Source organism: Mrakia frigida (assembly GCF_051309035.1).
Source record: "Mrakia frigida strain ATCC 22029 unplaced genomic scaffold BDY24scaffold_9, whole genome shotgun sequence".
In the NCBI taxonomy this organism is placed as follows: Eukaryota; Fungi; Basidiomycota; class Tremellomycetes; order Cystofilobasidiales; family Mrakiaceae; genus Mrakia; species Mrakia frigida.
Genome location: NW_027481272.1, coordinates 790784 through 809657, shown reverse-complemented (window position 1 = coordinate 809657; position 18874 = coordinate 790784). Strand labels below are relative to the sequence as shown.

Genomic DNA, 18874 nt, shown 5'->3' with positions numbered 1-18874 from the left:
ACCTTCTCTTCTCGACCGAAAGGCAGACCTCCGTCGTCGAGTCACTTTCCGTTAGCGACGGGTTTGAAAGTCAGTCTCTGCTCGTCTTCCTTTCCTTCCCTCCTCCCCTTCCATCTTTCCCCCCCCCAAACCATGACGGACCTCCCTTCTCGACTCGCTCGATGGTCTACTCGACTCTCTTCCTTGCCCTCGCTGGCTCTCCCTACGGATTACCCTCGACCTTCTCCTGCTCGAGTGGTTGAATCCGTTCAAACCGTCGTCCTCTCGGCTTCTCACCTCGACTCGCTCGACACTCTGGCTTCCACTGCCACCCTCTCCTCGGCTCCTACGCCGTTCCAACTCCTCCTGACCTCCTTCATCCTCCTTCTTCACCGATACACTCCCGACCCTTCCCTCCTCATCTGCACGTCGGCGAAATCCATCGAAGGAGAAGGAAGCTCGACTCCCCTCCTCCTCCTGATCAACATCGGAGAAAAAGAGACGTTCGCTTCCTTGCTCAACCAGGTCGTCGACGTCGAACGGGAAGCCAAGGCCGACGCCGTTCCCTTGGACGAGCTCGAGAAGGAGATCAAGAGGACTCAACCTGAACGAGGAGAAGGTCCTCTCTTCCGAGTCAGGTTCTTGGACGAGAGCGAGTCGGTCGAGCCTGCTTTCATGGGATTGGAGACGGATATGACTTTGGTCTTTGGAAAGGATCAGCAGACTGGAGGTTAGTAACTCGGAAGAAGTTTTTTTTTTTTCGTTCGTGCCTCTCTTGCCGAGGGAGAGGAGAGAAGGAAGGAGACGGGCTGAACCGAGCTCATCTTCCTTTCCTTCCCTTCCCTCTCTCGAGCTTATGACTATACTTACTGACTCCCTTTTTCACTCTCGTCTCTTTCTTCAGCGCCCTCGCTCTCCCTGACCTCCAACTCGCTCCTCTTCTCGCCCTCCCGAGCTCTGCACACGCTCCAATCTCTCCTCTCCCTCGTCCTCACCCTCTCCTCCTCCGCGGCTTCCTCGACGACCACTTCCATCCTCGTCCTCCCTCTCCTCACTCCTACCCAATCCTCCTTCCTCCCCGATCCTACCGCCGACCTCGACTGGGCAGGATTCAAAGGTCCCATCACCGACATCTTCTCAGCCAACGCGAAAGCTCACCCAGATCGACCTTGCGTCGTCGAGAGCATCGAGAACGCGACGAACGTTCTCGACGGACCAAGTCAGGACAGGAGGACCTACACCTACAAGACCATCGACGAGGCCAGTAACGTCGTCGCTCATCGGTTGATCGAGGGAGGTTTGGAGAGAGGAGAAGTCGTGATGATCTACGCCGCTCGACGGGTCGAGTTGGTCGTTGCTGTGATGGGAGCTTTGAAGGCTGGAGGAGTTTTCTCCGTCATCGGTGAGTAGTAGAATCGTCCTACGTTTCTTTGTGTGAGCTCGTTGAGCAGCAGCTGACCCTGAACCAACTCGTCTCCGTCCGTTGCTCTCTTCAGATCCCGCCTACCCTCCCTCTCGACAAACCGTCTACCTCTCCGTCTCCACCCCTCGGGCTCTCATCGTGCTCTCCTCCGCCGGAACCCTTCACCAAACCGTTCAGGACTTCGTCGCTACCTCGCTTCCTCTCCCTCTTCGACTCATCATCCCCGCTCTCTCCCTCCTTCCCTCCGGTCAGATCGTCGGAGGTCCCTCTCCTTCCTCCTCCTCCTCCTCGGACGATATCCTCGACAGCGTTCGACCTCGAGCCAGCGAGCCTACCGGAGTCGTACTCGGACCGGATAGTCCTGGAACCTTGTCGTTCACGAGTGGATCGACTGGAATCCCCAAGGGAGTCAAGGGAAGGCATTACTCCCTCACCCACTTCTTCCCTTGGATGGGAGAGAGGTTCGGGTTGGGCAAGGAGGAGAAGTTTACGATGTTGAGTGGAATCGCTCATGATCCTATTCAGAGGGATAGTGAGTTCGGATCTTCTCCGTGTTGGGTCTGTTCATCGACGTCGCGTCGCTTGAACTGATCTCGCCCCCTTCCGCTGCCTCCTCCAGTCTTCACTCCTCTCTTCCTTGGAGCTCAGCTTCACGTTCCCACCGCCGACGACATCGGAACTCCTGGACGTCTCGCTGAATGGATGGCTCAATCTCAGGTCACCGTTACCCATCTCACTCCAGGTTCGTTCTCTCTCCTCTCTCTCCTCCCTTCCGTCCTTCCTTCCTCTGAACTTCGTTCCTGATCTTCTTCATCGATCCTTCTTGCAGCCATGGGTCAACTCCTCTCCGCCGGAGCCACCTCCCAAATCCCTACCCTTCGAAACGCCTTCTTCGTCGGAGACGTCCTCACGAAACGAGACTGCACCCGTCTCCAGTCCCTCGCTTCGAACGTCCGGATCATCAACATGTACGGAACCACCGAGACCCAGCGAGCCGTCTCCTACTTCGCTATCCCTCCCGTCTCGGTCGACGGAACCTTCCTCGCTACTCAAAAGGACATCATGCCTGCCGGACAAGGAATGATCGACGTCCAGCTCCTCGTCGTCAACAGAGCCGATAGGAACGTCAAGTGCGCCATCGGAGAGGTCGGAGAGCTCTACGTTCGATCCGGAGGAATGGCCGAAGGTTACCTCGACGCCGAAGCAACCAAGGAGAAGTTCGTCCAGAACTGGTTCTCGGAGGGAGCCGTCCTCGGACACGGAATCGATCCTCTCGTCGGTACTCCCGCTGGAGAGTTCTGGTTCGGACCTCGAGATCGGATGTACAGGACTGGAGACCTCGGTCGATACCTCCCCGATGGAACCGTCGAATGCACTGGACGAGCCGACGATCAGGTCAAGATCCGAGGATTCCGAATCGAGTTGGGAGAGATCGATACCCATCTCTCTCGACACCCCCTCGTCAGGGAGAACGTCACGCTCGTCAGGAGGGACAAGAACGAGGAGAAGGTGTTGGTGTCGTACTTCGTTCCTCAGGGCGGAGACGATTTGAGGGAGTTGATGAGCGAGGACGAGAGTGAGGAGGACGACGACGAGGAAGCGGAGGAGGGTGGAAAGAGGACTGAGGTGGAGAAGGGTGTGAGGAGGTACAGGAAGTTGATCAAGGATATTAGGGAGCATCTCAAGACGAAGTTGCCCAGCTACTCGATTCCCTCGGGTGAGTTTTCGACTTGCGTCGCGTCTTCCCTCACCCTTTTCCCTCTTCCATCGATATCTCTTTTTTCGTTCTTGTTCGCTGACTCTCAGCCTATCTCTTTGTCTCTCTCCCTTCCTTTCTTCTCGTCAATTTCAGTCTACGTCCCTCTCGCTCGAATGCCTCTCAATCCCAACGGAAAGATCGACAAACCCTCCCTCCCTTTCCCCGACACCTCTGCCCCTCCTCGACCCTCCAAGAAGTCCAAGTCCTCATCCAAAACCGGAGCCGTCCCCCTCTCCCCCTCCGAGGAAACCATCCACGCCATCTGGGCCAAGCTCCTCACCTCCCCTTCCCTCCCCATCGACCTCGACGACAATTTCTTCGATCTCGGTGGTCACTCGATCCTCGCCACCCGACTCATCTTCGAGATCAGGAAGGCCTTCGTCGTCAACGCTCCTCTCGGACTCGTCTTCGAACAGCCTACCATTCGAGGACTCGCCGGAGCTATCGACGCTCTTCGATCAGGAGATCTCGGATTCGCTACGACCTCGGCGGCCAACAAGTCTGCTTCGGCGGTCAAGACGGATGGAGTCTCCCCTTCGGGAGAGGACTACGAGAAGGATCTTGCGATCCTTTCCAAGAAGCTTCTTCCCTCGTACGCTTCCCTCCCCGCCGACTTCGCCACCAAGTCCAAGACGGTGTTCTTGACGGGAGCGACTGGATTCCTCGGAGCGTTCATCCTCAGGGATCTGCTTCAACGACGAGGAGAGAAGGTTGCGAAGGTCATCTGCCTCGTCAGGGCCAAGTCGAGTGAGGAGGGTTTGACGAGGTTGAGGGAGAGTGGAGAGGGGAGGAACGCTTGGGACGAGAAGTGGGTTTCCGAGGGACGCGTCGAGGCTGTCGTTGGAGATCTCTCGGAGGAGAAGTTTGGGCTGGATGAGAAGACCTGGGAGAGGATTGCTGAGGAGTCGGATGCGATCGTTCACAACGGAGCTCTCGTGAGTTCTACTTGCCTCGTTCCATCGTTCGCTGCCTCGTCTCACGACTGACCTCGTCTTCGTCTCCTTTTCTTGCCTCCTCCTCGTCTCTCAGGTTCACTGGGTCTACAACTACGGTCGACTTCGATCTCCCAACGTCCTCTCCACCCTCACCGCCATCGACCTCGCTTCCACTCACCACCCCAAGTCGTTCTCCTTCGTCTCCTCGACCGCCACCGTCGAGACCGAGCACTTCGTTCGACTCTCCGAGCAGCTCATCCAGGCTGGAGGAGCGGGGCTTCCCGAAGCCGACGACATCGAGGGATCGAGAGAGGGTCTCACGACTGGGTACGGGCAGACCAAGTGGGTTGCGGAGAGGTTGATCATGGAGGCCGGAAAGAGAGGTCTCTCCGGTTGGATCGTTCGACCTGGTTACGTTGTTGGAGATTCGGAGACTGCTGGTGAGTTTCAGAGCTTAACATTCTATCTCGTTATCTATCGACTTGACTCTCAAAGTAATCACTTCGTCGTGTGCTGACCCTTCGGCCTCGCGTCTTCTCTCTTTCCTTTTCAGTCACCAACACCGACGACTTCATCTGGCGACTCGTCAAGGGATCGATTCAGCTCGGACTCGTCCCCGACATCAACAACACCATCAACATGGTCCCCGTCGATCACGTCGCTCGAATCACCTCCGTCGCTTCGGTCTTCCCTCCTCCCTCCTCCCAACCCTCTCCCTTCGGATCCATCTCAGTCGCTCACGTCACCTCGAGACCCTCCGTCCGATACAACGATCTCCTCTCCCCTCTCTCCACCTACGGATACAACGTCGCTACCACCTCCTACCTCGACTGGCGATCCAAGCTCGAGAACCACGTCCTCGAGGTCGGAGACAACGCCCTCTTCCCTCTCCTCCACTTCGTCCTCGACGATCTGCCTACGAGCACCAAGAGCGCCGAGTTGGACGACCAAAACACCAGGAGGATGCTGGTCGGAGCTGGAGAGAGGGACTCGATGCACGTTAGCGAGGAGGTGTTGGGGAGGTACCTGAGTTGGTTGATCAAGGCTGGGTTCTTGGACGCGCCGCAGGAGGGAAAGGGTTCGAGGAAGTTGCCGGTGTTGGAGGGAGATGCTAGGGCTATTGGAAGGAGCAGTGGAGCGTAGATTAGGTTGCGATATATTAGGATTCTTATCTTGTAGATCTGCTCTGCGTATCTCCCGTTTCTTTGACGATCTTCCACCGGAGAGGAGAGGAGAGAGAAGAGCGTCGTCGACGCGACTCTTAGACTCCTTGAACCCGCTGATACTTCTCTTCGTCGCGGTCGAGACCCGCATCGCATTAACAGCTTAGAGGGATCATCTAGAATCTTTCGATTGGGACTCGGAAGTTCCAAGTCAACGAGTTCAAAGTGAAAGAGCTTCCTTCGAGGGAAGCACGACGCGTCCATTCAAAGGAGACTTTCTTCCCATCTGTCGCACAGCAAAGAAGACGCGCAGCATGGTAAACGTACAGGCACAAACAGAGCGATAGACAAAGAGAGAGAGAGAGAAACCAAAGTCGGAGAGGGTGGAGAAGGAGAGGGAGAAATGCAAAATCAACGAAAACGGATTGGGTGGCGCGTCGCGAACGGGATGAAAGAAAAGCAGCGGCAAACAGTCTGAAGGGGTAGGTAAAGAAACAACGCGTGTGAGATGGCAGAGAGAAGGAGTCGCGGGTTAAGTATGCAAACAAAATACAGAAGAAACGAGACGAAACGAGCGGGACGGAGTTCGAGATGGCGTTCGACGCTCCGGTGAGAAGAAAGGGTACAAGGTAGAGCGAAAGAAACGAGAGAGGATGAAGACTACATAGAGGAACAAAAAGAGGATCCGAGGGGTGGAAGGGAGTCGAAGGAGGAGGAGAATGATTGAGAGGAGGGTGAGGGTGGTCGGAGGAGGGATCGGAGTGAGGGAGAGGTCGGAGGTGAGGAGGGTAGAGTTTCGATCCGAGGGAAGGAGAATTGTAGGAGTGGGGTGATGAAGCGTCGAGGTAGAGTTTGAAGAGTCGAGGAGGGTAGAGCGGTGACCTAGAAGGAGTGGAAGGGCTCGTAGACGACGGTGACCGTGACGCCAGGCTCCTTTCGGACGATGAAGAAATCCCTCTCGATTTCTGCCAGCTCTCGTTCCTTCGCCTCCAGCCTTTTCTCCAACCCGAGCGACTTTTCAACCTCTGTATCCCAGAGAGCCTTGTAGTGATCTACCTTCTGCTGCAACCTGTCCTCGTTCCTTTTCGCCTCGACTCTCAGTCGAGCCATCTCCTTTCCCTGCTTTTCGTGCTCATCCTCCATGTAAAGGTAGCCGTCTCTGAGGTTCTGAACCTCCTGCATCGAGTACGGTCTTGTTGAGGAGGAGGGTCCCGATGCTGAGAGACGAGCAGACGCCGAAGAGGAGGAGAAGGAGGGAGCAGCGAGGAGGAGCGAGAGGGAGGTGTCGACGGGAGGAGGAGGGGAGTTGTCCGAGGCGGAGGGAGCTGAGGGACACAAAACCAACGGCAAGATGATTAGATCTCGAGGACTACTCTTCCTTCTATACTCCAAAACGAGAAAGCGGTAAAAACGGAATGCGAGGAAGAAGGGAGACTCACAACTCTCCTTCGAACGGCTCACATTCGAGGGCGTCGACTCCCCTCCTCCCTCGTATCCTTCGTCCGTCCCAGATACTTCAACTTGTCCCTCGGACGAACCATCGCCCACAGATCCCTCCTCATCTCCTTCGTTGACGTTGGTCGAAGTCCAACCTCCTTCCAAAGTAGGGTGAACAGACGCGAGACCAGGAGGGAACGGGTCGTCGGGCGCGAAGGGAGCGAGCTCTAGAAACGACGAAGAAACAAGGAAAGAAAGCAGCTCAGTGAAGCTAGAGGTGTCGTAGAGAGAGCCTGGCTAAGTACTCACCTGGGTTGTGATCTGTAGAGGAACAGAAGACCAGAACAATACAAGGTGAGGTCAGAAAGAAGGAAGGAAGACGAGAGCTGGAACGAAGAGTCGTGAGGGAATCGAGCCGTCGAATTCAACTCACCCCAAGACAGAGGGTCCGGATACCAGTGACCTTGGAATACTGGGTGACCTCTGTAAGGATAAGAAGAGAAGAGGAAGGAAAGGGATGAGCTTGAGCTTGAGTTTGAGGGTGGTGAAGGTCGAGAGGGAGGAAAAAAGAAAACAAACGAACGGAGGGTACGCGGTCGCCCAGTAGTCGTCGTCGGTGGCGGTGAAGAAGGGAGAATCCATCCAAGTTGTTTGTTTGTGATTAGATAAAGGGTAAAGAAATACAGAGAAAAGAGAAGGTGAGGGGAGGAAGGAGGGTGGGAGCTAGAAGAAAGAAAGAGAGAAAGGGAAATCGCTCAAAATCAACCTAGAAACAGTTCGCGTGCCTGCCCAGGAGGAAGAGGGGAATCAAAAGAGGGAAGAGGCTTGCTTTCGTCGGTTCACGTTCAACCACATCAAGCTCTTCTTCTAGACCCTCTCCTTCTTTCTTCCTCCTCTTCTCTATCTCCCCTCAAGACCCTCAAGAACCTTCCTCTCGTAAGTCAAACTTTCTCGTCTCTCTCCTTTCGGTCCTACGCTGACGATTCATCCATCCTCGATCCTTCGCCTCCCGCTTTAGAACATGAGCTACCTCGCCTCGCCTCCTCCCTCTCCTCAACCTTCCAAACTCGCTCAACCCTCCAAGTCCACCCTTCCTCTCTCAGCCAAGTCCAAACCCAAGAAACATCTCTCTCGAAAGAGGCATCACTCTGGAACGAAGGAGAAGGTCCTCTCTCTCGAGGAGCAAGCTCAAGCTGCTGAGGCAGCTTCGATCCTAGCTCGACGAGGTCAGTCCAATTCAACATCTTCCTTCTTTTCCTAGCCTTCTACCTTCTACCTTCCACTGACGACGTTCCTCCTCTTCGTTCCATACTTCCTCTCGCAGAACTTAAACGAAGCAGACCCAAGCTCGACAACCTCGAACGGTACGAGTCTCTTTCCGCTCCTGCTCTCGCTCGTCAAAACGACGTCTGGGAGCTCGAGCGACAAGCCAGGTGTAGGGAGAGAGAAAGGACCAAAAAAGAGTTCCAAGCCATGAAGGAGGAAGATGATAGGGCTCGGGCGGAGTGGGAGAAGAAGCAGGAGGAGTTTGAGGCCAGGATGCAGGTCAAGATGGCGAAGCTCGGATACGCTATACCCCTTTTCTACTTCGATGATTCTGCGTATCAAATTTGATGATAGTACTGCTCGATTAAGGTCGTATAATGAGAGACGAGAAAGGGACTGCCTCTTCGAGGGTGAAAGGTCCAGCGTTCGAACTTCGCGTTGCTCGAAGAACGCTCGTCCTCGTCGACTTCCTCCTTCCCATTTTCTGAGTGCGAAAACTTGACTCCGAGAAGAACGGAACATCGAGTTGAATACCGCCATCTACAGGCAGACGAATCTCGATGATACCAACCCCTGAAAAGCAAAAAGGAGAAGAGACGACGCGTCGCGACGTCAACCTTTTCGGTCTGTTTCTCTCGTCGGATGTCTCAAATTTGGAAGATTATACTCACTAGGAGCAAACTAAAACACAGAGTATATCTCCAAGATCACTCTTTGTTCGTCCTACTTCCCCAAGAACGGTCCAGCGCATTCATAGACTGCCTCGTTCTCGCGAAGTTCGATATCGGAAACGGAACGCATCTCTCTGCTCCCTCAATTCACGATTTGATGGAGAAAGAGTCAGTGGAGTACTATTAGATGAGCCTGCTGGATAGAAAGGTCATAGGAGACATCTCGGGTTGGTTCGACGACGAGGGAAAGTTGGAAACGCGTCTCGATTCTTCCTTTCGTTCGTTCGAGGTAGAAAATATAGTCTACCGATACGAAAGTAGTGGCCCGTAGACGAGATCATGTAGAAACTATAGTATGCTAAGAGGAGTCTGGGGGACGAAGATCTACGCTATCTAGAGAATGAAGAGAGGGAAAACGCGTCGAGATCAGTTCTCCATCCGCTTTCCCCTCGTGGAATCCAAAAGACGCGCGACTTGACGCACCATTAATAAGATCCAACGATCTCCTGCTACGGGATTTCAGTCGAGCGTCTTCGTCTACCGTAGGGGACGAGGAGAGGGAGCCAAAAGACGAGTCGTTGGCGTCTCGACGCGTACCTGCGAGGGGAACACCGAGCAGACCGCAGAGCCAATTCAGCTTCAAGTCGAAGGTGTCAGCGGAAAAGAAGATAAAAAACTCACCTTAAGCCTCCACCTCGACCGCAAACTTCACTCTCTCCCCCTCCTCCAACTTCGAAACCGCTTCCTCCGCTTCTTTCCTCTCCTCCTCCGATCGAACGACCAGGACCATCGATCCTTCCTGCATGAGGTGGATGTTGAGCACCACTGTTGACACAATGTCCTCCCTGAGGAAGGTTGAGAAGTTGAACCATTTGTGCGAGAGCAGGGTGGCGAGATGAAACCGAATGGTTCGACGACGCTGGAGAGTAGGACGCGGGAGATTCGCGAGGTGGTAGCTCAACGGCAAAGTCGCAATGTTGCCAAAGACAAGAGGAGTCCCCGGAAGTTCAGTGTCGTTAGACGGTCGAACGTCAAGAGCTGAGGTAGACCTGATTGGGCGAGGAATGGAGACGCGTCGGAGGGACGCTCTCGCGTGTCGTACTTGGCGCGAAGTGGGCTGAAGTGGTGGAAGAGGACGGAGTGAAGAAGGATGAGGAGATATATGTTGTTGTCGTTTGTCGAGACTTGAAGGATGTCGACTAGCAGGGGCTCAGAGTCCGTCCTTCGATTTGGTGGGAACTAATTCGTAGGAGGGTTCGGAGGAGAGGAGGTCGAGATGGAAGGATTTGATCTGGGAAAGGGTGAGAAGGTGATTGCTTCGAGACGAGGAGACGTCCTACAAGAAGCGGGAGAATGGGCATGAGCTCTCGGATGAAAGAGAGAGAGATGGATGAGGGAGGGAAACGTCGAGCTCACCTTCGATTCCCCCTCCTCCCTCTCGCAAAACAGCTTCGCGAGCGTATCCAACGACTTCACCTCAACTCATCGATACAAGATTGGTGCGGTAGCCTCCAAAACCTCCATCAAGACGGCTCCTAGAGCTGCGAGAGTCGAAGGATCCGACTGGTCGAAGATGAGGAGGACGACCTCCCAGGGGAAGGAGCGAGTGAAAGGAACGATCTGAAGGAGAAGAAAGGGCGAGTTTCAGCAAGGAGTTTGAGGAAGTCGTTAGGAAAAGGAGGAGCGAATCAACGATGGCTGTCGAGATCAAAACGAACGTCGAGCTCGCTTCGAAGGGTGGGAGGTTTGGTCGCTAAGGGGACCAAGCAGTGAAGAAAAAGTTCAAAGACAAGAGAAGGTGAGAAAGAAGATTCTGATACAGAGGTCTGCAGCGAACGCCAGTGTTTTGATTTATTTTCGTGGCGGGGAAGTTGGGAAGAAGAGAGGCGACCGCGACGCGTCGAAGTCGTGTTTGGTTTCTCGAAGGAAAGCTGAGGAGGGAGGCAGCACTCGATTTTGTTGTTGAACTAACTGCTTAATATCTATCTTATCATCGGGCACTGATTTTCACACCAGCTCTGTTTTTAGTATTATTATTTTCGGTTGCTCACCGCCCAGCTCTTCTCGAGCTCGTCCCTTCGCCCTTCTCTTCCCTTCCCTCAACGACCAGCATGCCTCTCCGTCCCAGCAAAAAGCCCAAACGGACTCTTCCCTCCTCCCGCTCCGCCAAACCCACCCCCAAAGCCAACCAAGGCTCGCCCTCTCTCTCGCGGACCTTCTTCCTCGGTCCCTTCCTCGCCCTCCTCGTTCTCCTCGCCTTGAATTCCTCCCTGATCGACCTCCCCAACCTGATCGTTTCCACTCCCGCCTACCTCCTTTCGCTCGTTACTCCTGCGCCCACTCTATGGGAGCTCTCCGCCAGCCCTAAAGGAGGACTCGGTCTCTTTACAACTTCAAACTCGTCCGTCGAAGCTGGGACGCTTCTCCTCTCAGAAGAACCGTTGATCATCCGCTCAACGAGCTCCAAAGCAGGGAACATGGACGAGCTGAATAAGGAGGTTAAAGCTCTGGTGGACAAGCTGGGAAAGAAGGAGAAGGAGTGGTTTTATGAGCTTATGGAGGGAGATGGAGACGAGGGAGGAGAGGGAGACTTGACGAGGGTTCAGGCTGCCTTCCTCCCTCGGACTAGGAGAGAACGGGGGATCGTTCAGACGAATGGAGTGATGGTGAGGGAGGGCTGGATGGGAGTCTTTAGGTGGTTTTCGAGGTCAGTCTTTTTAGCGATGGGGAGGGAAAGGTTGAGCTCGAGTCGAAACGCGTTTCGACCTTTCTCCTTTCCTCCGTCTTTTCCTTATCAGTGATCTCTCTACAACGAGACCTTAAACCGATGATTTTCTTCTTTGTCTCGCTACGCTGCAGGATCAACCACTCCTGCCGTCCCAACGCTCTCTACGTCTATCGTCCTTCTTCCAAGTTTGTCCGACTCTCTCCCTCTCCCGTCTCCATTTCCCTCTCGCCCCTCCTAACCCCTACCTCCTCCTCCTTCTTCTTCCCCAAGCAAAATCCTTGTCCACTCCCTCATTCCTCTCCCTCCCAACACCGAGATCCTCGTCTCCTACGTCGTCGATCCCTTCCTCCCCACCTCCGCCCGTCAAACCGAACTCCTTCGGCGCTACAACTTCCTCTGCACCTGTCCTCGCTGCTCCAACGCCCTCGTCTCCGACAAGAGGAGCAAGGAAGTGAAAAGGCTGAAGCTGGAGGCTGCAGGGTTTGATCTGAAGGAAGGTGAAAAGTGGAGGATCGGAGGGAAGGAAGCGAAGAGCAAGTTGGAGAGGATGTTGGAACTGATGGACCTGGAGGGGATAAGGGCTGGGAGGGGTGAGGTGGCGGAGGATTTGGCGAGGGTTGGATGGGGAATTGGGAAGTGAGTACATACCAACGCAAACGAAGCTTCGAAAAGCGACGCGTCGAGTCGAAACACATCGCTCACTTTCGTCTTCTTTGACCGTTTTATCGCAGCCTCTACTTCACCTCCCACTGGGCTTCCAAAGCGTCTCAATGGTTCGGTGAAGAACTAGGGAAAGACAGCGAAGAGGCTTTGAGCATGGGGAGGATGGCGATGGCGAGGGACTCGAGCGGCCCCAGCACCGCCCAGGCGGAGAGGCTGGGTTGGCAGAGGAGAAGTGTGGAAGAGTGGGAGGACCTTTGTGGATAAGAGAGGGGAGGTGTTGATGCCGATGAGTGTTTTTGAGTGAGGTCGAGTCGGGAAGATGTGATGCAAGGAGGACGAAAAGGAAGAAACGGTCTCGTCGCGACAAGTCCGTCTAAATCGCTTTGCTGCTGCCTCTGATCGTTCTCAAGTATTCAATCATCAGATGACACAAGCTTCAAAAGGCCGGCACTGATCGCGGTGAGGTGCTCTCGCAGGTTCGCCCTCCACGAGTCGAAAGCGACGCGTCAAAGAGTCGTAAGCATCGTGAACCGAACCCTGCAGGCGACTACACCGATGAACCCTATCTCCGTTCTCAAGATTTCTCCTTCCTCGTCCTCGTTCCTCACCCTTCCAACCCAGCCTTCCTCCTCCTCCCCTCCTCCCAGATCCTCTGCCCTTCCTGCTCCCTCCACTCACACCCCTCCTTGAACTCGCACCACTCGCACCTCATCGTGTTCTCCATGCTCACCCCCCTCGGAGCCCTCTCTCCAAGCCAGAACGAGAGGATGTCGTCGAAATGAGCGAGAATCCCTTGATGCGAGTACTGGAACGAGACGACGCCGATGATGGACGCGTCGAGAGGGGAGGGATCCGAGTAGGAGGAAGACGAGGTTGTAGTGGAGAGGGAAGTGTCCGATGAGGAAGTCGGGGATTTGGATTGAGAGCGACGAGGTCGTTTGGAGGAGGAGGCAGGAGTCGAAGAGGAGGCGGAGGAAGACGACTTGAGGAGCCGAGCGATGAGATCGACCTTTCGTCCCCAGGTTGGGAGGGAGTGTTTGAATGCGAGAGTTTTGAGTTCCGGATGCTTCAGCTGGAGGAGGGAGGTTTCGTCGAAGGGGAGGGAGGTAGCTGGTATCGTCGAGGACGACGAAGACGCGACCGGTTTGTTCGATTCCTCTTCTTCCGAGTCCGAGTTCTCCGAGTCCGAGATCTCGATGGGTTTTGAGAAAGAAGAGGCAGACTGGGATAGAATGGGTATCGAGGTACGGAGTTGGGAGACGAAGGAGGAGGAGCTGTCCTCTTTGGGAGAGGAGATCGAGAGCTGCGACGATGTTGCTCGGGCGAGAGAATCCGACGACCCTGGCTCGATGGTCCAAGGGTTCCGATGTTGAGGCTCGACGTCGGGAGGTAGTTCTTCGGCGTCGTCGATACCCTCCTTTTCCTCCTCCAACACCTCGAGACGCGTCGACCCTTCAGCCTCCAGCACGGCTACTCCCTTCAGGCTCTCAGCAATCGCCCTCTCCAACATCTCCTCATCCGTCTCCTCAGCCGACTCCTCCACTCCACCCAGCTTCACCTCCTCGGCTCCAATTCCCAGTCCAAGCGACGCCTGAATCGCCAACGCCAACAGACGATCGTTCTCCTCGACGCTCAAAGCAATCCCTCCGCTCCCCATGGTCATCGAAGCGTCCAACACCTTCCTCTTCCCACTCGATCGACCTCTCGTCGTCTCCTGAAATCGATAAACGAGTTCCAGATCCCTCGAGCACGCCTCGTTCCTATCGACTCCCAGTCTCGAGACGGTTCTCTCCCACGCGTCTGCGAGATCGTCCAAGGTCGCTATCGAAGGACAGTCGAGTCCGTTCCCGTCGATGAGGATCTGAGCTTGAGCGAGGAACTCTTCGGAGAGTTGGAGTTGGGAAGAGAGATCGAGGCTGGCGAAGAGATGAGGGAAGGAGAACGAGGGTTTGTTCGGGGAGGAGAAGTCGGAGGGAGGTCGAAGGAGAGCGTCCAGGAGGAACTTGTAGGCTTGGGTTTGGATCTTGCCTGGCGACGACAGAGAGAGGAGTGAAGGAGCGGTGAGTGAACGCTCGAGTCTCGATGAAATCGGAAAAGTAAGGACAAACCTGAGAGACTGGCGTCCTCTCGAGGGAGGGACCTCGTCTTCCTCGTCTTGGAATCGCTGACCTTGAGGGTATGGGTCGGAGTCGAGTTGGTTCCAGCACGACCCTTTCCCTTCGCAGGCGAACTTGGTATGAAGTAGGAAGTGATCTTGTTGGTTTGAGGGGATGCAGTGGACTTCTTCGGTGAGGAGGTCGGTGTCGAGGAAGAGGGGAGAGACAAGTCGACGAGAGGGACGCGTTGAATTTCGTCCTGAGAGAAGATAAACGAAGTCGAGGTCAGAGAGCCGAAAGAACAAAAGAGAGCGGAGGAATAGCAGACTGACGATGATCCCTACGACGAGATGGCCCTTGATGAAACTGAAAAGGAGAAGACGCGTCGAAGGTCAGATCAACTCGACGAGGATCGGAAGAAGAGGTGCGAGACTCACCCCATGACCGGCATTTCCCTGCACTTCCCAAGAGCCATCAGAGCCTCTAGCGACGCCAGCATGTTCAGGATCTGTTTCAGCAGCAGCGAAAGTCAGTTCTTGTCTTCGACGACTCGACCGGAGCTCGACTCACCCTCAACGCCCAAGTCTCCTCCTTCGTCTCCACCGTCACCTTGATCTCTACCGGATGAATCTCCCTCTCTAGGGCCTTGTGGATCTTGGTTCCTTTCCTATTCGGATCAAAGGAAAAGCATGTCAGCTCGACGCATCGTTCCTCAGAAGAAGAAGAGAAGAATCACTTCATCGTCTTGTCGTTCGCTACAGCCTTCTCCAGATCGGGTGCTATCACGTTTCCCTTCGAGGTGATGAACGTCGTAGGTCGATCTGAAGGTTTCAGGAACCGTTTCCCTCGAAGGCCACTGGAGAGCAAGGGAAAGAGGATCGAATGGAAGGGAGTGGTTTGATGAGCTTCGAGCTTTGAGCTTCGACGATCTCTGGAACTCACTAATCGTACTGAACCTCACACCAAGTGGGAGCTGCTAGATCCGTGACTGAGAAGAAGTTCCTCCTACGGTACAGGGCGAAGAGGGAAGGGTGGGGTGGCCTGAGAGAGAACCAAAGGAAGGAGGTGGGTGAGCTTCGATTCCTTCAACGCTCCCTGCCTCCTTCCATCCTCCTGCTGCGACGAGCCCGATGATCAATCGACTCACATGAGGTCCTCCATGTCATCCTGACTCTGCAGCTGTCTAGCTATAGCTTCCTCGATCTCATCCTCCCCCAGAGAGCTCAAGAAGACTGAATCTCCGTCCATCAAGCTCGACTCTCCTCCAGCTCTTGCATCCAAACTTCGATCGATAGCGAGCTCTACTTCCAGCTCGACGTCGACGTGACGGACTCCAAGCGACGACGAAGGGGACGAGATTGACTTCTGCGAGTTGGTAGACGGGGGGAGCAGAGCAGAGGAAGGTTTGTTGGGAGTCGAAGAGAGGGGAGGGTGGAAATGAGCTCGTTCGATGTTGGCGAGTTCGTCGAGGAAAGCATCATCTGTAGGGAGAGGTGGGAAGTCGTATTCGTCCGAATCAGAGTTGTAGTCGTCGGAGGCCATCGGGGTGGTGCTCATCGCATCGTCGTTGTAGGGCAAGAAGGAGGGAAGAGGGAGGAGAAGGAGGGAAGGAAGGAAGTGGTTGGGTGGCGAACTTCGAGACGAGCTCGAACCAAAGTCGACGCGTCGCCCGCTCGCGGCTGCAATCTTGTTTTCAGAGGCGTTCTGTCTTTGTGTAATCGTCGTGAGATACCGAGCTCTTCTATATAACAATGAAGAACAGCAAAAGACGCGTACAGAGCTAATTATCTACCCCGACCCTCCCGTCATCAAACGCGTCTCACCCCTTCCTTCCCCCTCCTCCTCCTCGTCCGGACCCAAACCTCCAGCCTCCCATCCACCATATCCTTCAACTCCTTATCCCAGCCCGTATGTGACTCCTTCAACCAATCGATATACACCCTCTCATCACCCACCAATGTCCTTTCTCTTCTCAGCTCGCAAACCTTGTCTCGTCCTCGTCTCGTCTCTCCTTCCTCGCAAACAAGAAAAGTCAAAAAGTGGCATGAGCTCAACGAACATCAGACAGAGTAATCCACAGTCCATCGAGCCAGCCTTCAAAAACAGATCAACAGATATCGTTTCCACAGTCCGTCGAGCCAACCGATCGAAACCAAACGCGTCGGTCTCCTCTCTCTCCCCCTTACCCGTCCCCGCTCCGAAACGAGCTCTTCTTCCGAGCTGAAAAGGAAAAGGATCAAGCGGGGGGAGGAGCAGGAACGGCAGGGACGGGACTGTGAGAAGAGCAAAAAGAACGGTTGCGTCAGTGAAGGGAAGACGGGTGAAAGAGAGACGAACAACGAGAACGAACGTGAGAGGTTCCGCAGGGTTAGTTCCAGCTCCAGCAGGTGTGCTAGTGGAAGCGACGGGAGTAGATCCAGCAGCTCCGGTCTGGTAGTAGCCGTACTGCTGTTGCTGCCAGGCTTGGACTGTGGGAAAAAGAAGAAGGGGAAGCGCGTCAGGGTAAGCTTCGAAAGTGAGACGCACTCGTTTATTCGAGATGAGGACGAGCGCAAAAGGTCGAGACACGAGAAGGTACTACTCACAAGCAGGATCGTTGACGTCGTATCCGTAAGCAGCCCTGCGAGGAAAGAAAGTGAGAGTCGAAACGCATCAGTCGAGGAGGTCGAACGAACGGAACGAGTCGACGAGGGAAGAAGAGAAACGGGAACCAAGGTACTCACCAGTACTTCCTGTAAGCCTCCTGAGGATCCTCAGCGGGAACGGCAGTTCCACCGGGGGTCGTAGCAGGAACGGCGGATCCATCTGCTGGAGGAGCGGGAGGTGCTTGCCCGTCGGCGGGAGGAGGAGGAGGCGCTTCTCCTCCGGGTTGAGGAGGAGCTTGCTGAGCGTAGGCGGCTTGCTGCTGAGCCTAGTACCGACGAAGGCGATGAGAAGAAAGAGCAGAAGGGAGCAGAAGGTAGAAAAGGAAAGTCAGTATCGCGTTCGGCTCGACGCGACGGAAGAAGAGAAAAGGAAAGAGATGAGGACGAACGTAGTATGCCTGAGCGGTAGCTGACTGCTGCTGTTGCTGCTGGTAACCACCCTGACCAAGTCCTCCGTAACCTTGCTGAGCCTGACCCTGAGCGTTGGCGTCTCGAGCCTTGGTCCATTCCGAACGAACGACGAGGAGGAGGTCGTCGGCGAGGAGCTTGGCTCGTTCGATCATGGATTCCTCGGGTCCACTGGAGAAGGAGAGGACAAAAGAGAAGATGGTCTTGTCAGTTGGGGATACGAAGCACTGGATACGAGGGAGAAAGAGAGACGAGGCGAGACGAGTCGAAGGGACGACGCACCTGATCGAGATGTGCATGAGATCGTCTCCCTCCCTTCCAGTATCCTGCTCGTAGAAACCAGATCCCTGTCCCTTGATCTGTACTCGGGTTCCAGTTTCAGATTGGATGTGCTTGACGAACATTCCCTGCGAGGTGAGGCGACGACGGAAGGGAGAAAGTCAGCTCGAGCTCACCGAAGCCTCGAAAGACGCCAATCGAACTCTCCTCCTCCCTCCCAACTCTATCATCGCGTCCCAGCATCCCTACGAAAGCTGATTGAGTACTCACTCCAGGTCCAACCACCTTAGCTCGGACGTTGAAGTTCCTCAAGCTCTCCAACCCGATGAAGACCTTCTCCTCCGGCCACTTCCTCCTCTCGGGTCCTCCTCCTCCAAATCCACCTCGATCTCCTCCTCCAAAGCCACCTCGCATGCCTCCTCCGAAACCTCCCCTCATCCCTCCGAATCCACCTCCAGGAGGTCCCCCGTGAGGGCTTCCTTCCGAGGGTCGCGTCGGCGATCCAGCTCCTCCTCCAGGCGGTCCAGCAGGCGAGGCGTTGGCTCCAGTAAGAGGAGCTCCTCCAGCTGAGAACTGAGCTCGGTTTCGAGCCCATTGGGATCGATCTTCGACGAGAGGTCCGAGTTCTTGAGCGATGAGATCGTTGACCTGGGAGGAAGAGGACGAAGGGAGGAAGGAAAGAGAGGTGAGCTTGGGCTTCAAAGGAACTCGACTGATGGACAGGGCAAGAGTGAAAAGATGAAGTGAGGATCTAAAGATACGAAAACTCACCTTCGCCACTGCGATATCGAGAGCTTCCTTGGTCATGGCGGCGATGTGAAGGTAGAGAGGAGGTTCGGCTGCTGTCGCTTTGGACTTGTCAGGAAGCCAGACTCCCTTGGTGGTGATGGAAGCTCCCGTTTCGGCGTGGAGAGCTTGTTGAGTGGATCCTTTGGTGAGAAGATATCGGTTCCTGAGATCGTTGATCTCGATGTCGTGAGTGAACTCTCCGTCAAAGATGGTTCCTTCTCGTTTCGGAGGAGGAGGAGGAGGAGCAGGTTCAGAGGGAGGAGGTCGAATCTGGGAAGTGAGTTTAGCAGCGATGGCGGCTGTAGAAGATTAAGAAGCGCAGAAGGTCGAGGTCAGCGAACTTGAGAGGGTTGGAAAGCGGAAGGAGGAAGGAGGGAGGAAGAAGGGAGGGAGGGAGGGAGAGAAGGACGAGCTCGAAGGACTTACCAGCTCTCTCTGCGGCGTCGAGTTGAGCTTGAGGAGGTCCTGCTGGGGATTGAGAACTCTGAGTAGGAGGAGGAGCGGGTTCGTCCCATCGGTTTCGAGACATTTTAGGAGGAGGAGAAGATGGAGGAGGAAAAGAGGAAGGGAAGGAGGGGATGGAGTCGAGAGCTCAAAAGCACTTGAGTTTCGCAAGCTCGCTTTCCCTCCGAA

General features: G+C 55.0%; 6 protein-coding genes across 6 annotated transcripts; 3 read left to right on the top strand and 3 right to left on the bottom strand.

Annotated features, from left to right (window-relative positions):
- Positions 1 to 132: 132 nt before the first annotated feature.
- LYS2 (L-aminoadipate-semialdehyde dehydrogenase) lies at positions 133 to 5239 on the top strand (the record flags this gene model as incomplete). The annotated part of the gene is made up of 7 exons (XM_076642712.1): positions 133 to 709; positions 884 to 1381; positions 1476 to 1934; positions 2022 to 2144; positions 2232 to 4096; positions 4191 to 4536; positions 4650 to 5239. 7 exons carry the CDS (start codon positions 133 to 135, stop codon positions 5237 to 5239), a joined length of 4458 nt encoding a protein of 1485 aa, XP_076498380.1.
- Positions 5240 to 6141: 902 nt separating this feature from the next.
- Positions 6142 to 7338, bottom strand: BDY24DRAFT_413882 (uncharacterized protein; the record flags this gene model as incomplete). Its single annotated transcript, XM_076643237.1, has 5 exons — positions 6142 to 6584; positions 6798 to 6923; positions 7006 to 7017; positions 7130 to 7179; positions 7280 to 7338. The coding sequence occupies 5 exons, from the start codon at positions 7336 to 7338 to the stop codon at positions 6142 to 6144; spliced, it is 690 nt and encodes a 229-aa protein (XP_076498379.1).
- A 379-nt stretch (positions 7339 to 7717) lies between these two features.
- On the top strand, positions 7718 to 8310 carry BDY24DRAFT_413881 (uncharacterized protein; the record flags this gene model as incomplete). Its single annotated transcript, XM_076643236.1, has 2 exons — positions 7718 to 7922; positions 8021 to 8310. The coding sequence occupies 2 exons, from the start codon at positions 7718 to 7720 to the stop codon at positions 8308 to 8310; spliced, it is 495 nt and encodes a 164-aa protein (XP_076498378.1).
- A 2339-nt stretch (positions 8311 to 10649) lies between these two features.
- BDY24DRAFT_286921 (uncharacterized protein) lies at positions 10650 to 12458 on the top strand. Its single transcript, XM_076637011.1, has 4 exons — positions 10650 to 11340; positions 11493 to 11546; positions 11632 to 11997; positions 12093 to 12458. Exons 1-4 carry the CDS (start codon positions 10745 to 10747, stop codon positions 12286 to 12288), a joined length of 1212 nt encoding a protein of 403 aa, XP_076498377.1. The 5' UTR covers positions 10650 to 10744; the 3' UTR covers positions 12289 to 12458.
- A 1-nt stretch (position 12459) lies between these two features.
- On the bottom strand, positions 12460 to 15749 carry BDY24DRAFT_286912 (exonuclease V). Its single transcript, XM_076637010.1, has 8 exons — positions 15268 to 15749; positions 15063 to 15161; positions 14857 to 14976; positions 14691 to 14787; positions 14558 to 14628; positions 14453 to 14486; positions 14133 to 14379; positions 12460 to 14052 (listed from the first exon to the last, which is right to left on the bottom strand). Exons 1-8 carry the CDS (start codon positions 15675 to 15677, stop codon positions 12629 to 12631), a joined length of 2502 nt encoding a protein of 833 aa, XP_076498376.1. The 5' UTR covers positions 15678 to 15749; the 3' UTR covers positions 12460 to 12628.
- A 1026-nt stretch (positions 15750 to 16775) lies between these two features.
- On the bottom strand, positions 16776 to 18835 carry BDY24DRAFT_286901 (KH domain-containing protein). Its single transcript, XM_076637009.1, has 6 exons — positions 18668 to 18835; positions 18224 to 18540; positions 17723 to 18100; positions 17456 to 17580; positions 17155 to 17344; positions 16776 to 17022 (listed from the first exon to the last, which is right to left on the bottom strand). Exons 1-6 carry the CDS (start codon positions 18768 to 18770, stop codon positions 16840 to 16842), a joined length of 1296 nt encoding a protein of 431 aa, XP_076498375.1. The 5' UTR covers positions 18771 to 18835; the 3' UTR covers positions 16776 to 16839.
- Between the last annotated feature and the right edge of the window lie 39 nt (positions 18836 to 18874).

Bases quoted from the DNA above. Each gene is read 5' to 3' on its own strand.
- BDY24DRAFT_286921 (XM_076637011.1), top strand. From the start codon at position 10,745: ATGCCTCTCCGTCCCAGCAAAAAGCCCAAACGGACTCTTCCCTCCTCC. The intron at 11,341-11,492 runs GTCAGTCTTTTT...GCTACGCTGCAG, and splicing joins GTCTTTAGGTGGTTTTCGAG to GATCAACCACTCCTGCCGTC. The intron at 11,998-12,092 runs GTGAGTACATAC...GTTTTATCGCAG, and splicing joins GTTGGATGGGGAATTGGGAA to CCTCTACTTCACCTCCCACT.
- BDY24DRAFT_286912 (XM_076637010.1), bottom strand. From the start codon at position 15,677: ATGAGCACCACCCCGATGGCCTCCGACGACTACAACTCTGATTCGGAC. The intron at 14,977-15,062 runs GTGAGTTCCAGA...CTTGCTCTCCAG, and splicing joins TGTGAGGTTCAGTACGATTA to TGGCCTTCGAGGGAAACGGT. The intron at 14,629-14,690 runs GTGAGTCGAGCT...CTGCTGAAACAG, and splicing joins AGGAGACTTGGGCGTTGAGG to ATCCTGAACATGCTGGCGTC.
- BDY24DRAFT_286901 (XM_076637009.1), bottom strand. From the start codon at position 18,770: ATGTCTCGAAACCGATGGGACGAACCCGCTCCTCCTCCTACTCAGAGT. The intron at 18,101-18,223 runs GTGAGTTTTCGT...TCTTCCTCCCAG, and splicing joins TCGATATCGCAGTGGCGAAG to GTCAACGATCTCATCGCTCA. The intron at 17,345-17,455 runs GTGCGTCGTCCC...CTCCTTCTCCAG, and splicing joins CTCATGCACATCTCGATCAG to TGGACCCGAGGAATCCATGA.